This window comes from Plectropomus leopardus, chromosome 21 (genome assembly GCF_008729295.1).
Source record: "Plectropomus leopardus isolate mb chromosome 21, YSFRI_Pleo_2.0, whole genome shotgun sequence".
Taxonomy (NCBI): domain Eukaryota; kingdom Metazoa; phylum Chordata; class Actinopteri; order Perciformes; family Serranidae; genus Plectropomus; species Plectropomus leopardus.
Window position 1 is genome coordinate 23615708 of NC_056483.1, and position 15891 is coordinate 23631598.

The 15891-nt window shown below is 39.7% G+C and overlaps 1 protein-coding gene across 1 annotated transcript in view; it reads right to left on the reverse strand.

Moving 5' to 3' along the window:
* The window catches only part of tgfbr1b (transforming growth factor, beta receptor 1 b), a 79052-nt gene that overhangs the window by 21469 nt on the left and 41692 nt on the right, over positions 1-15891 (reverse strand). The window contains exons 2-3 of the mRNA XM_042510033.1: positions 9233-9493; positions 3772-4032 (exon numbers count right to left, since the gene is read on the reverse strand). Coding sequence (XP_042365967.1) covers positions 3772-4032; positions 9233-9493 — 522 coding nt within the window. The remainder of the gene's footprint in view (positions 1-3771; positions 4033-9232; positions 9494-15891) is intronic.

The following is a 15891-nucleotide window of genomic DNA, read 5'->3' on the forward strand; positions in this document are numbered from 1 at the left end:
CAGTAAGGGGCAAGAAAATGTCAGTGAGTGTGTTTACATGCAAAAAAATATTCCAGTTTTTGCCCTTATTCCAAAAAAGATGATATTGATACTTAGCTTTGGATGGCTAATGAAAATGAATATTCCACCAATATTCCTGTTTACATGCAGCCATGCAAACTCTAAAACGCAGATGTGCAAAACTTTTAACGGCTCTGCTGTTGCTTACGGAAAAATCAAGAAAATATTTTTCTTGTCTAATTAGGATGTATAAATGTCATCTTGTTTTTATCTTACCAGCTCCCTTTTGTACATTTCATCCAGAGGAGAGCTCTCTGTGATGGAGCAGGGCAGCCTGCTGCATGGCATGCATGTTTTCGACCATCTAGCTCACAGTTCAGCTATTGCTGAATGTACATTTATATAATGTACTTACATAGAGAGAAAATAAAGTAAAGTTAAAGGAGCGTTATGTAAGTTCTGAACATAATATTAGTTGAAACCATTCAAAAGGTGAACTAACCCTATCAACAGAGTGTGAAGAAGTCACAGTTTTTATGTTCTTTCCAAGATGCCTATGTACTGTATTGCAGAGATATCAGCTGCTAAGCAGCCAGGGACGGGCCGTCCCTTCTGCTATAATGCATCCTGGCCTGAGAGGCGACAGTGAGTCACTGCAGCCCCTGGAAAGAAGCAACATGCCGTGGCAAAGAAAAGAAGCGACATATGAGGAAGCAAAACAAGAGTAAATATTGGTGTGGCTGTTTAAGACAGAGGAGACAGCTGTGTGTTCTCACACTGATGCCTTTTCAGGTACCAAACTTTGATACAGATTAATTTAATGTTAATTGGTACTCTGTAGTGCTGATGTTATTTGGTCAGTAGTCTTTAAAGTATCAAGTTTGGAACCCAACCCTACTGATATCATATTAGAAGTGTCATAGTGTTATGACTTTTTTCCTCATAATATGTTGATTTTATTATGACTTAATTTTCAAAATGTTTTTTTTCTCTATTAAAAGTGAATGCGGCATCATACTTAAGCCCATTGAATCAAGCAATTAAATTAAACCAAATGTGTTGTGGTGGGAGGATGCTGCACTCTGTTACCTCTGTTTGTCATTCCTAGTCTGAGTGCTTTATCTCCCTCTTGTCTGAGTGGTGCATATTTCACAGCCCACTCACCTTTGAACAGCTGATATTTACTAGTTTAGTGGAGATAAACATAAGGTTTACCTTCTGCTCGATAACTCCGAGAAAACTGGACCTTCAGTACAACAACTGTAACTGTCAGATCACTAGTTTGGCAAAGAGCTGATGCGGAAACAAAATGATAGTGGAATGACAATCCTCCTACCATTTCAACAGGCACCACACACACACACACTCACACACACACTCTCTCACACACACACACACACACACACACACACACTCTGAGTCAGCAAAGTGATTAAAACAGCCCACGCAAGTCTGCCAACACACACACACAACAGACACAACAGGCAGACAGACACACACACCACACAAAAACACACACACACACACACAATTGCATATTGTGCAATATGGTGCAAATAGCTAGAAAAACTGAATCCAAATTTTTCCTTGGCAGCATGTTGGAGGTGCCAGTCTCCACAGAGAGGTGCTAATTTATGGCCAGCATAAAGAACAGATTTTGCCAAAGCACTCTGTGTGTGCGTGTGTCTGTGTGTGTGTGTGTTTATGCACTTGCACAGGCTGAATCTGGGCCAGCCACTTATTAAAAGAGACTCTTACTTTAAGATGTGTGCAGCTGCAGATTCTATACATGTGTACACACACAGAGAGGACAGTGTGTGTGCTCCTATGTCCTTTAAAATAGTTACACACTCACACAAACAGGATAACATCAACTTAAAACGACACCACTAAAACACAAGTCCTCACTGTAATTCTGTTTATATTAAATAGTCTTAATACAGCACATTGTTTTAAACACAGATAGTATTGGTGAAACCCTGGAGCTAAGGCACTACCAAAATATTTGTAAGGCAGAGGATAACTGAACCTGCTTCCTAAATAGCTTCCACTTTAGTTTGGTGATGCCAGCGTCACTACATAGCAGTGGAAATGTGTGCACATAAATAGTGGACTGACTGAATGTGGAAAAACTGAGGCATATTGCTGAAATTATTTTTCACCAGAGGATGCACTTCAGAATGCACTTCTTTATACTAAAAGAAGATGAGACATTTGAAGGAATTGATTTTTATAGGTTATTGTTTCATGGTTTAAATGGTCCTCCCAACTAAAGATCAAATTGAGCCGCATGTGGCCCATGCACTACAATGACTTTGACATCCCTGCGTTAATTTGGGGGCAATGCATTGGCGTAATTGATATCATTGATTATGGAAATACATCGATTTGCAAAACGTGCATCATCATGATATAGAAAGCTGCGCATGTTTGAGGGATGGATTCCACCAGAGTGTGAGCAGCAGCCCATGGCTGCAGCTAAAATGCACAGCAGTATACCTGCTATACACAAACACTTGAAACAAAACCGTCCTGGATCGCTCTCTCAAGACGGCAGCAGACAGAACTATTGTGTTCCCTGTTTGTCCTCACCCAAACATGGTGGATTAGAGTTAACAACACATGGAACATGTATCTGTTTGTTAGCAGGACTCACTTCAACTTTCTGCACCCCCTAATGTTGCATCAGTGCATCTCCTGTTGGTGGCTTTTTGACCGTTTTTATATTTTCTGTGTACTTTAATGGCCGTGCACGAATGAGGGAGAAGCGTCGAACTACGTCTGTGCTGCTGCTAGTCTGTAAAGATTACCAGTCTTTGTTATTGTTATTTTCTCTACCACAAACTGATGCCGTAATACATTTGCCAGTGATTATATAAACTGCATCCCTTTGACAAACATTTTAAGATTTAAGTCAAGTATTCAAGAAAAGATACTGATTAACCAGTTCAGGGACAGGACTGCTATGTTATACAACGTTTAATGCATCTACTGTATGTGTCACAGCATTTCTTTGGAGTTTTAGGTCCAGTTTTTTTCTAATCAGGCATCTAGCAAATAGGCTCTTTAATACTACTACTACTACTACTACTACTACTACTACTACTACTATACTACTACTACTACTACTACTACTACTACTACTTAGTAGTAAAAACACAGCAGTGACATGAAAATTAGAGTAATTCTAAAATAAACTGCTACTATATATTTCTTTTTTTGTTTAAGATGAATAAATACAATTCTTTACATATTTTTTTATATTAATGAGACTAGTTTTTGATATTTATTTTCAGGTAAATCAATTGTTATATTAACTGAGTAATCAAGAATTAATCTTTTGAATATCAGTAATTTTATTGTTAGATTAGTTGACTAACTGGAAAAATGATCGTTAGATTAATCGAGATAAGAATAATTGATAGGTGCAGCACTAATTAAGAGTTCACTGTATAAGTTCATTATACAATTCAGGATGATGTTTGCTTTCATAAAAAATGTGATACAATTCCTTAAAACCACCATAACATTATTATGAATGATTATTATGTTTTTACTCTGCTGGTATACTAAAGCTAGTGGAACACTGATTAATGGTATTTATTACAGATAATATTCAATGTATTCACACACACACACACACACACACACACACACACACACACACACACACACACACACACACACACACACACACACACAGACAAAATTGATATTGAGGTAATTGGTAATTTGATATTTTCTCCACGTCACCCCAGTGTTGCACTGTACCTGATCCAGAGCCCGAGGTGGTCATGTCATAGATGAGGTCCTTCAGTGTTGTTCCGACCGTGATGAAGGGGTGGTCCATTGAGGGGTCCTCTTCATTGGGCACCCGATGGTGATGGTGGTGATGGGCCCCTGCACCCCCGGCCCCAAGACCCCTGTGGCTGTGGCAAACATAGAACGCCAAGACCAGCAGCAGGCAGAACACGCACACTGGGCCGGCAATAACTGCTGCGAGGGCCACGGGGCCCAGAGGAGGAGGCTTCACTGACTTGGGACTGAGAGGGACAGAGAGAGGACACACACACACACACACACACAGAGGGCATGAGAACATTTGACAGATCCAAAGTTAATATATGACCTGAGCATGGAGCAGGTTTACACCTGGCTCTGACACCAAAGTGAGAGATCAAATGAGGCCGGAGACTGTTGGAAGGGTTCACTCTGAGCATACTGACGGCTGGCAAGTGGCAGGGCTCAAGTGCTAGCCACGAGCCAGGAAGCTAACAGGCCAAGTGGTGCGGGGGCACATTCCATCTGCTAGGCTGATGGGAGATTTGGCCTGTAGCTAACACACACACACACAGACACACACACACACACACACACACACACACACACACACACACACGATTCAAAGAGGCAGCTATAATGTCTTCATTAATATATATGTGAGTGACACTGAAAAGTGAGTGCTTCTTTTAAACAAATGAGCCACTAGAGTTTCAATAATTCAGCTAGAAGAGGCTGCCACTGTGCGTACACTCTGCTGACCTTGCATACTTTACAGACACGTTTCCTCCCAGTCATTTCTGTCATAATACTTTTGTTGAATGTGTTCCCAAATTGAATTAAAACCTATAAGTCTTTTTAGAATAGAGAACCCCTGTAATGACTCGTAAAACTTGGAAATGGGTTAGGATTTCAGCAATTTTTTTCCCACGCATGCGTGTCCTTTGTATCATTTGTGTCTTTTTGTGCCTCTCTGATGACGTTTTTGTGGATCTGTGAACGCAGCGCAGGTGGAGCTTTTCATAAGATCATTTTTTTCCTCAGCAGCAGTTTATGGAGTTTGAGTAGCGACGTTGATAACAGACCTGGAGATGAGATAGCATTTCAGCACCTCTGGTTTCCTCGTCTCAGAGTCAACGGGTTCTTTGAATGGGTTTTTGGAGCTGGAGCTGTCATTTGTTAACACAAACTAGTTTCAAGTTTTATTTTACAAAATAAAATAAATCGATGAATATGTCGCTGTGAAGCTTTTATGTGTCTTTTAAAATGCGGTTATTAAACCCTTTGAAACCTGGATCAATATCACTTTTCTTGTGCTGCTTTCAGACACTTTTCAGTATTAATTCACTTTTAAGTATTTGGACCTTGAAAAGTAAGCATATTGGTTTGATTTTTTTTCCAAAAACATGGGATAAAAAGTAAACAGCATCTTGGCATGAAATGTCCTGCAATTTGCTAAAAAGAATTGTGAAAGGTGATGAGAGAACTGCCTTAAAACAAGCTTAAAAGAGAGAGGGAGAATCATTAGTAAATTATCACATTACTAATGAAAAATATCAAAACTATATTATTTATAATTTTATATGTAATATTAGTTTACAGAAATATATATTATTATTTATATTATTTTTTAAATTTCATCCATTTTTTTGTATTAAGTCTTACTCTTTTTTTCCAATTTCACGTAATTTTCTTGCAGATTATCACTATTTATTTAGTTTTTGCACACTTTGTGCTTATCTTGTTATGTTACTCATTGCCCCGTTTTCATATTTTCTGTGAGAAATCAAGCCAATTTGGCTTAATGACACTACACACGGCTTTACAGTGTCTTTGTTGTGGCAGCATCTGCGGTGTAGTTAGTTATTGCCCAACGTTAGCTTTTTAGCTCTGGTGATTGCATTTAGGCTTTAAAAGTCATAGAAGTGGTTTGGTTCATGTTTGAAGATTATCTTGCTGAACAAAACTATCAAGGACATTTGACTGCCACAGAGCTTATTTCCTGCAATAACCCAAAACAGAATAGAGAAAAACCTTAAGCTTTTTGACGAGAGAACCAGAGCAAAGCTAACTTCTGCGTCGGCACACAGAAAAATGCCATCCTGGGTCACTCTACAGGCATGTCTTTAGGACATAATTCTTCAACAGAGACAAAAAGACGAGACTGGACCGTTCAAAGTGCAAGTGCGACTTTTCTTACTGAACAAGAAAGAAAATGAGCACTATGAGTAAAATTAAAGAAATAAACAGCTTTGATCCATACAATCTCAACAAGCTACTGAAGGTGACACAGATACAGGACAATAAAAAGTGCTCTACAGGGGCATAGAAAAAAATGAATTACAAAACATTAAGAAAAACATTGAAAATGCATTCAAACACTTAAATACAAAGAAGCAAAAGCGAGCAGATAAGAGGTTGAAGGTTAAAAAAAAAAAAGTTTGTTTTTGGAAAGCCACAGTGAACAATAATGTTTTAAGCCCAGTTAGAGCAGTCCTCAGGTATTCAGTTTGTTCCACAGGTGGAGCACATGCTTCATAGCGCACAAGTAAATCTGAAATGTATTAGGCCCCAAACCATTTAGTGCATTATAGACTAGTACAAGTAGGTAACCTAATCACCACTCACCACACACTACATCACATCTATGTCGCCACTTTGGACTCCAGGAAACAATATCGTTTTCCAAGGCCAACAGAGCATCACATTACAGTTTATCTTCCACTAAGGCCACATTTTGGTTTCCATTCAATTTGTTACCAAGTGTGCATTCCAGCCGGAGCTGCTGTTCTTTTCTTTGCTCTTATGGACTAGTTTCCGTCACGTTAGCTGTAAACATGAAGGCTATTTAAATTAGGTTTTACACTCAATGCCTTAATGAACCTCCACTCAAGTCATGGGTGATCCTCAGCTCTAGTGGTCAAGGGGAGTGTGCACAGTGCCAAATGCAAGCTGGAAAAACTGAAAAACCGTACTCAATTAGTGGTCTATTCCCACGCTGGTAGTTTAAAACAGTTATGGCAGTTGATAAAGCAGCAACTTTTCACTATTCCACTGTGGTTTCAGGCTGGATCAGATAGAAAACCAATCCTGTCCTCTACTAGCACTCTATGGGCAAAGTCACAAGCGCCATGGCGCAATGCAACCTAAAAAAAAAAAACAGTAACAGTTTAGTGGACACTATATTGAAATATTTTTTACTGCTTTACCTTGCTGTCAGACTGCCCTTTCCTTTGGTTCTACAGTTTCTTAACCATAGTACTTCCATATGAAAACACACAACTGTGCGTGTTTGTGTAAGCTTCAAATCTGAGGTTAGGTCTGTTTTAGGACCTCTAATGGGCATTGTTATTATTCATTCAATCCTTTGAAACCAAAGCAAATTGGAATTATTATTATTATTATTATTATTATTATTATTATTAATTATTATTATTTTATTTCAATTTTGTTTTTTACCCAAAGAAAAGTAAAAAAAAAAAAAAGAAGCTTAAAAATGGAAAAAGTGCTTCTGTAACATACTCTTGGATATGTAATTATGATAATTAGAAATATATTCTTCCCCAGCTTTTTTCTTATTTTTTTTCCCTAGCTTTATTCATTTTTTAAAATTAATTTTCTAAATATAATAATTTCTTGCAATGTGTAGATCATTTCTTACCAAGTTGCTCCTTGCCTTTTTTTCCCATGTTATTGAAAGAAATCGCACGAATTTGCTTTGGGTTCAAAGGTTTAAATACATGAAAGGCATCTGAAGGCAGCACAAGAAAAGTGATATTAAAAGGAAAGGGGCTGAGATGAGACAGCAATTGATTTGTGATGGAATGCAACAGTTATGTGGTACTCAATGGCAAAATTCTAATGCACATATTTTATAAAACTTCTACTACTTAAAAAAATGGAGACAGATGGCCAATGACTGACAACTGTACACCCTTTGATAAGTATGACACGCTGTGTGAACGCTGTCGGTAATGAGTGGCTATGTGTCCCGTGGCCTTTGAAAATACTGATTTCTGTTCATGTGTTCACTTCTCAAACTTGCTGACATATTATTTGTCATAACCTGACCAAGTTAGACAGGTTCCAGACTATCCTTTATTTCTCAACTACCTTTTTGTGTCCTTGACTACACTGAGTAAACAGATAAAAAAAAATTAAATCCAATGTAAAATGCAATGTAAAACAACCTTCTTGATTCTCTATCAAGCTATAAATGCTCATTTTTTGTTTTGTCAGAAAGGTGTAAACTAGTCATTTTATAGTTATTCCTAATGGACTGCATTACACTAAAGGTGTTACAATCAGTATTCTTGTGCAATATTATTGGTTTATAGTATGTTCTGTGCTAGGGCAGTGCATAAGACAAAATATATCATCTGATGATAAAAAATTAAATAAAAATATTTTTATAGTATGCTATCATTTATTTTGTTTAGGATATCTGATTACACATTTTTGTCAGTCCACGTGGCCAAGGACTGACTACACAATGCACAGCAAGAAAACAGCAACAAAACAAACAGACATGGAGAGGCTACGGTTTTGCTCCATGCTCCCTCATCCGGCAATTCCCACCAGTTGCGGTTTGAGTCCGGCATGGCGCAGCACTGCCTGATCAGCTGGAGTGGCAAGATCGAGGAGTTCCATGGTAATTACAGAATCCCGTGAATTAAATCAGTGCAGTAGAAGAAGTAATAACTCTATTCACTCCCATAACTGTCGATGGGGAGTTCCATGCAATTTCCTCTCTATGGTTTTCCTTATAAAAGAGGATAATTTTGTGGTTTTCCACCGACATCATAAGATTCTCCTCATCCATGGTGTCGGTAGTGACCTCTGAAAACCTCTGACCTGTTGGCTCAGCTCATTGTGGTGTTTTGTTGATGTAGTTAAGTGAAATACGATCAGATGTAAAACAGGGAGTGTTTTATTCCTGAAAATTATCCAGATATTTGCATGTTCAGAGGTTGTCTGACTTCCTGTCTGCTTTGTGCTTCATTCGGCTGAATTGATGCAAAGTGCTCCAGCGTCTGGCAAAAATAGAAGGCTTGCATTTATAATCCGCGAGCATCCGACCTCCGGAGCTGGGACAGAGTCGATTGACAACGTAGTGGAGCCAGTAGAAGTTAACACATAGACTAGAGTGTATTCTATTTGCTCTGTCTGCCGTGACGGAGCGGAGCCGGACCGCACAAGGAACTGGAGGAAATTAATTTCCTCCGGTAAGCAGTAATGCAGTGTATATGTCTTAGGCTGTTACTGTGAAATAAGACTAGATGGAGTGAAGCTGTATTGTGCTGTCTTTGACAATCAGAGTATTGTCATATTTGGGATAATCGTGGAATATACATATGCACGTTAATGTAGTGAATATAAGGCCCTCACAAGTGTATTAACACATGTATATTTTTGTGTGTGTGTGTGTGTGTGTGTGTGTGTGTGTGTGTGCGTGTGGGCTTACCAGTAATGACGATGTCAGGCTCTTTGTTGCAGTAGTCCGTGGTACAGCAAATGGGGTAAATGCCCGTGTCATGTTTGACAGATGGGGCACAGATAAAGGGCCGATCTCGCGGGATCAGTTCGTTTTCGTGAACACACTGGCGCTGCTCAGTGGTGAGCCGGCTGCCTGACTTGCGGATAGCGACGAAACAGACGCCGTCTGTCGTGCAGCTGGAGTTGGCACTGCAGCGGTCACAGTAACACTGGAGAGCTGGAGGAAGAAGGGAGGAGAAAGAGATGGAGAGTTACAATCGAGGCTCCAAAGGAGATATTCTCATAATCCAACAAGTTATGTAGATTTAGGAAAGATGACCAGTCCCTCTAGTTTTCAGAGCTGTTGTTACACCAAAGTTACCAAGCAATCCAACAGTTCACAGTCCACAGTAATATATTTATTCTGGGTTTATGCATATTTCTACCAAAAATTTTCCATGACTTTTCCATGACTTCCATGAGACTAATTTTCAAGACCATCTGTTCTCTGAAGCAACCATCTATCCTTCTTATGGCTTTTTTTCATTGCAGATGTTTAAAGAGGACATTTTAAAGCATATCTTTATATTGTTTGGGCAATTTGCAATGGAAAAAATGTCATGATTTTTTTCTCTTTTAAATTCTATGGTGATTTTAAAAGAAAAACCTTTGGAGTTTTTTTTGTCTTGAATTGTTTTTGGCAACTTTTGGCTTTTTTTTTCTTTAAATATGTGTGGCAATTTAAAAATTTATATATATTTTCTTTTTTTTAGATGGCAACTTTTAAAGAAAAGAATTTTGCTTTTTTTCTTTAATTTGAAGGCATGTTTTGATGTGTGTTTGTGTGTGTATGCTTGTGTGTGTGTAAGTGTGTGGGCGTTTGGTGGGACTCTCACTGAGGACATGTGAGACGTTACATCACTCCAGTCATACTTTACACACAGACTTTATTTTGCTCCAAATGTTTGCTCAGTCCCTGCGCAGTGTGTGCGTGAGACAGACAGACACACAGCTGTAGTACAGCTGGAGAGCACAAAGCTGACATTAGAGGAGACTCCGGATGGAAGGCGGGCCCTTCAGTCCTCCTTTCCAGAGAACTGTGTCTCAAATCAGATAATGATGATTCATTTTAATACTGTGGAAATCACAGTGATCGTAGTTACTTTAATCGAATGCTTACATGTTAAAAAACTTGGGACAGAATTGTCCAATACAAATGACGTTTAATGTGTATCTGCTAATCAAGAACTCTGCTTTATATTATTCCCATGATCCTTTCCTGGCAGTAACCAGTCTGCTTCCAGCTGGCTACCTGAGGCTGCTTCTGCGTGCACTTTGAAATCAACACGGGAGAAAGATGGTCCTTTTCCCTCAATGACAAACATCAGTGTCCTTTAAGTTTATGACTTGTAGTGATGGAGACAGAAAATGAGAGCACACGGAGAGAACCTATGGCTGAGGCCGTCCTTGTGAGGTGGACTTATGCCAACTGTAGAAACCAACGATAAAAACAGCAATAACCACAATACTTGGGTTAGTAACTGAAGGATTTTTAAAAAGTCAATACTAAAACACAAAAAAGACCCTATCTATCGCAGGTTTCCAAGCATTAAGAATGTTGTGCACACAAATTCATGTTAAAGATAAAGACATTTTAATTTTTTGCCATTTTCAACAAATACCTTGCGCAGACATGAGTGGTCATGTACAGTACCTCTGATTTTTTTCCAACTAGGTGCCTGATGAGTGCATTTCAGTTAACAGGGGAGACTGGCTGAGAAGGTTCACCTGTGCAGATAGCACTAGGCAAAAGGTAAATCAGGTAGGAGACCACCCACAGATATGGCAGTAGGTATTCTGGTCATACAAGACTAAAGTGAAACTTTCTGGACACTCGTTCATAAAGCCCAGCTCTGTGGAGTTCATGGCTCAAACTGGTCCTATGGACAGATAGTTCAGTCTCTCTTTTAAACAAATTATGTGACTTTGGAAAGTGATTGGTAGCTCCAGGTCTTTTTTAACTCATTGAGTGCCATTGATGTATATATACGTCAAAGGTTGTTTTTGGCGGCTGGCACAAGGGGGCGCTCTCACGCTCCCTGTGTGTAATTTTGGGGCTGCTGGGATTCGTAGTTGAAGTACAAAAGACGGTAGATCAAAACATGAAGTGGAGTAGCCGGGATCAGAGAGCAGAGTGATCTTTAAGGAGGTGATTCGAAACTACAGCAACAAAGCTACATCAATTCAATATCGGCATAAAATGCCCCCCAAAAAACGGAGAGGGTCAAGTGGCCAGTTTCGCCAGCGGACGCTGGAAGAAACTCTCATGTATCTCCCAAAGCATTGGACACAGCGTACTTTGAAAAAAAAGAGTGGCAGGCCTGGTTGCCTGAATACTGCAGGTAGGAATAATGGAATAGGAGTCCGGTTTTATTTTGTGAGTTTTCTCTCTCTGAACTGGGGCCATAATTTTACACACATTTGTAATACAATTTTCAGAAGTCTTTTATGTCATTGAAGGCAAAATTATAAGATTCAAATCACTGTTTTGCTTGACTCCCTTTCACAAAAATGCATTTTTCTCAGCTTTCTAGAAAAAAAGTGGTCTTTTTGATGAAACTAGCCTCTATTCAACTTCAGATAAATCAAGAATGGAACAAGGTGCAAACAAACATTTCTCTCCATGACGAAAAGGAAAGTTTCTTCTTTCACTTGAGCTATTCGGTGTTTTCAGAGTCTTTGTATATACATTCTGTGGGTCTTGAAAGATGACTCAAAATGGCCAGAAAAGCTGGCACAAGCCATTTTCCATTATATAATAGGGCTGGCACTCAGTGAGTTAAGAGGCGTAGCAGCAAATGAGGTAAATACTTTGGCACACACCAATTTTCATTATTTCATTTTTCAGATTTTTTTAAAACTTTGTTTTCATTTCACTGTGCCAATTTTGGCTATTCCGTGTAGGTCCATTAAAAAAAATAAATAAATTCAAAAACTCAATTTAAATAACAGTGTCATTAGGGCTGGGTGGTATGGCCTTGAAATAATATCAAAATATTTTTGGGCAATATCACCATATTTTAAATCTCCTCAAAAGCTTCATGAATGCTGGACTGGCAACAAAATCAAATGTCTCGATACGACGAAATAGGTAGATATTGATTATCATCAGTAATGTGGATTTTATGACTTCAGTGGGTATTAGAACAGTCTGCTAAGTTTAGTAAATGACATCACTTTACTGTACTACAGCCCTTAATATCAGGAAAAGACAACAATTGTTTGATATCATATATGATGATATCCAAAATCTCAGGCGGTATGTGGTCTTATATCACAGTAACGGTACATATCGTGTATAGTGCCCATCCCTAGTTGTAATACAACAAAATAAGAAAAATGCCAAGGAGGGTGAATACTTTTGCAAGGCACTGTGCATCTTTTTCTTACATTAAGTGAAAAAAACGGGCAAATGTATATTTGGTGTTTCAACTCGGCTATACATCATCAGAGACATTCATAAAATGTAAATCTGTTTTTCTATGTTTCTTAAAAGCTGTTGGAGGCACAGGTCAGGACATCTTTAATCACCTTAAAACAACAGCAGTCAGGAATGTGCTTAACGTAAAAAGTCTGCTCTGCCATCCCTTAGGCTCTAAACCATTAGTGGTGGTGTTATGGAGTCGCAGGAAAAAACCAGGTCACTGTCTCTGTGTCTCTCTCCACAGTGTCCTTGCCCCCAGCACAGGGCAGACAGAGAGCTCAGAGTCTGGTATCATCATCGTGCAGCTCAGAGACACATCATGCATGACTGGCCAGGTTAAAGCAACACACACCTTCTAAGACATACCTTGTGAATAATTAACAGGGCTGGCACACACTCTGTTGAATAAAGAGTGTGTTTGACATCCACACACACACGGGCAGATGGTAAAGACACACAAGTGGAAATCTACCCTATGATGCAACCTCTTCAAAGGAATAACGTGAGAGTTTACACAGAATGAACTACTAAATAAATGCCAGTAAGAAATACAGTACCAGTCTGAGAATGTGAGTCATTATTCACGGCAGGTTCTTGCTCAAGGAATTCATGGAATTGTCTGGAGGAGAATTCCAGACAGACAAAATGCAGGAGGTGAATATAATTACAACAACAAAACAACAGTGTGTGTGTGTTCTGTGTGTGTCTGTGTGTGTGTGTGTAGAGAAAGCTGTGCTGCTTCAGGAAGAAGTAAAAAAGGGAGACGGATCAAGCAGTGGACGAAAGGAGACAGCTAAATAAAAGCCAGCTGACACTTGTCTCGTCTGACTCAGCCTCAGAACAGATAAGTCAGATATGTCTATTCCACACACACACACACACACACACACACACACACACACACACACACACACACACACACACACACACACACACACACACACACACACACACACACACACACACACAGCACTGTGTCAGCCTCAGATGTCTAGACCTCCGAAACAACTGAATTGCTCCATGTGTTGTTGTATGTATGAAAGGGAACCTGCTAACTGGAAGTGGTGGTTCAAAGTCCGTGCAGATACTGAGGGACATATCTGATAAAACCACACAGCTTATGTGTTGAAGTGATTTTGGAATGGCCACATTTTTGTAAGTTATGAATTTATGATGAGTGTTTGAATTTGCCACTGGCCATGTCGACCGAGTTGCCCCTGCTGGTGGGGCTGTGTTGTTTCGGGACACAGGAGGAGGATGATAGTTCACATACCAGAGTTTGAAGGCTTATCGGATGCTTTAAATCAATCACGCCAAATTTCGGTACCTAAACAGCGCCCCTGGTTGAGAATGCTGGGTTCAGGAGGTGGACGCACTGCAAAGCGCTCCGAAGCAGGGGAGCCACTTTGGGGCGCTTTGCCTCGGTGACAACAGGGCTCTGGGTTCAAAGAGGAGGCCTGACGCGCTGCAAGTTGCCCCAAAACTCGAGAGCCAGCAACAGAACTCAGCTGGCTTCTCAGCAAACTGAAACTTTCACTGCAGCACTGATAGTTGTGGTCTAACCGGTCTATTATATTTTTTATTTTATTCTGCAAATAGCCTTGTATCCCTGCTGTTTGTTATTAAAATTATGCACTTATTACACACATTTGTCATTTGTGTACAAACAAAGAGTGAGAGCAAGAAGACACGTGGGGCATTTACTTGTAATATTACTCAATGCATGAGTTGATGATATGAATCCAACAACACATTAAATTTTACCGTGGCAACTTTGACCATTCCATTTGTCTCTCTTAGGTGAGAGGATCCTCAAGCGCTTAAAATATATATATTGATTTTGATTGGATTATGTGAACATTAGATAATCTATTTCCTCACTTGGAGTAAAGAAAATGTCTTATAGGTATGCACCTGCAACTCTAAACCCCTGCTGTTGACAGAGAACGAGTCAATGCACAAAGACGCTATTTTTAAATATCCCATTAAGAGAGACTCACTACAGTCTGTCTTGAAAATCTCGGCATGCACCCCTGTTCAGTAGATGACAAATCAGGTGCAGACTTCACTCCGTATCACCAACAAGGAAATGCAGCGAGTGCTACTGGACCAAGCCTGCGAGCGAGTGCGCCAGGCTCTAATGCAAATGTTACATAAAGGCCAGGGATGGAATTACATCGTCCAGGTCAGTCACATGATGCCCATAGGCACAGAAATAAATTTTTGCATTGACTCACAGTGGGAAAGAGACATCTGTAAATCATTGGATAATTTTTTGTGAGCATTAAAACCCCTGCAAAACCACTCATCTCACTATCTAGAATTAAGCCATCTGATTCCATAATATTTGGAAAGTCAAAAAGAGCAAAAAAGGTTAAATTTCCAAACCGCCATTTAAACTAGCGAAGCGCTAAAGCAGAAGTCAGTTGCTCCGCTTGCTGAAGTTACCTGCTCGGGCACACTCTGCCACAAGCATCTGATGGTTTAGGGCACTAAAAATGGTACCGCTGGGGTTCCAGCAGCAGTATCAGTATAACTGTTGCCCAACTCTACCTGTATGTATATTTGACTTGTTCAATAATGATCCTAAATGAAACAAAGGGAACATTAACTTGCTGAAGCCACAAATATGAGGTTTTCCATGTCTGAACAGAACCACTGTATGAACTCATTGGCTTTTCCTCTTCAGCAGAGTGACGGCAGAAGCCCCGTATGCATCTCTGTGAACCACACAAACACACAGGTTCTGACATGCAGTTTGGGATGATGAGTGATAAAGATTGGACCTTATTATGGCTCTTCTAGCAGAGCATGAATCAGACGGCGTATAGGGGAAGAGAAAAATCTAACCAGGCCAACAGGTCTTTGGATGCCGACAGTGGTTTTTGGTTACTAAGTCAACAACACAGATGAGTCAGCGGCAGATGAACAAACTCATTACTTCTGTTATTAAATGTAGCAACCAATCATTATGCCCCCCCTCTGCTTCTCCTCCATCATAAAGTCAGCATCAGTGCAGCCGCTTGGTCTGTGCAGAAAGAGTTTAAGCAAAATTTCATGAAGCAGTCACCTGCAGAGATTTCCAATTTCAATGGCCAGGAGGCGTCCCCAAACAAACCGCTGAATGCTTTCATAAAACAACTGAACAATAA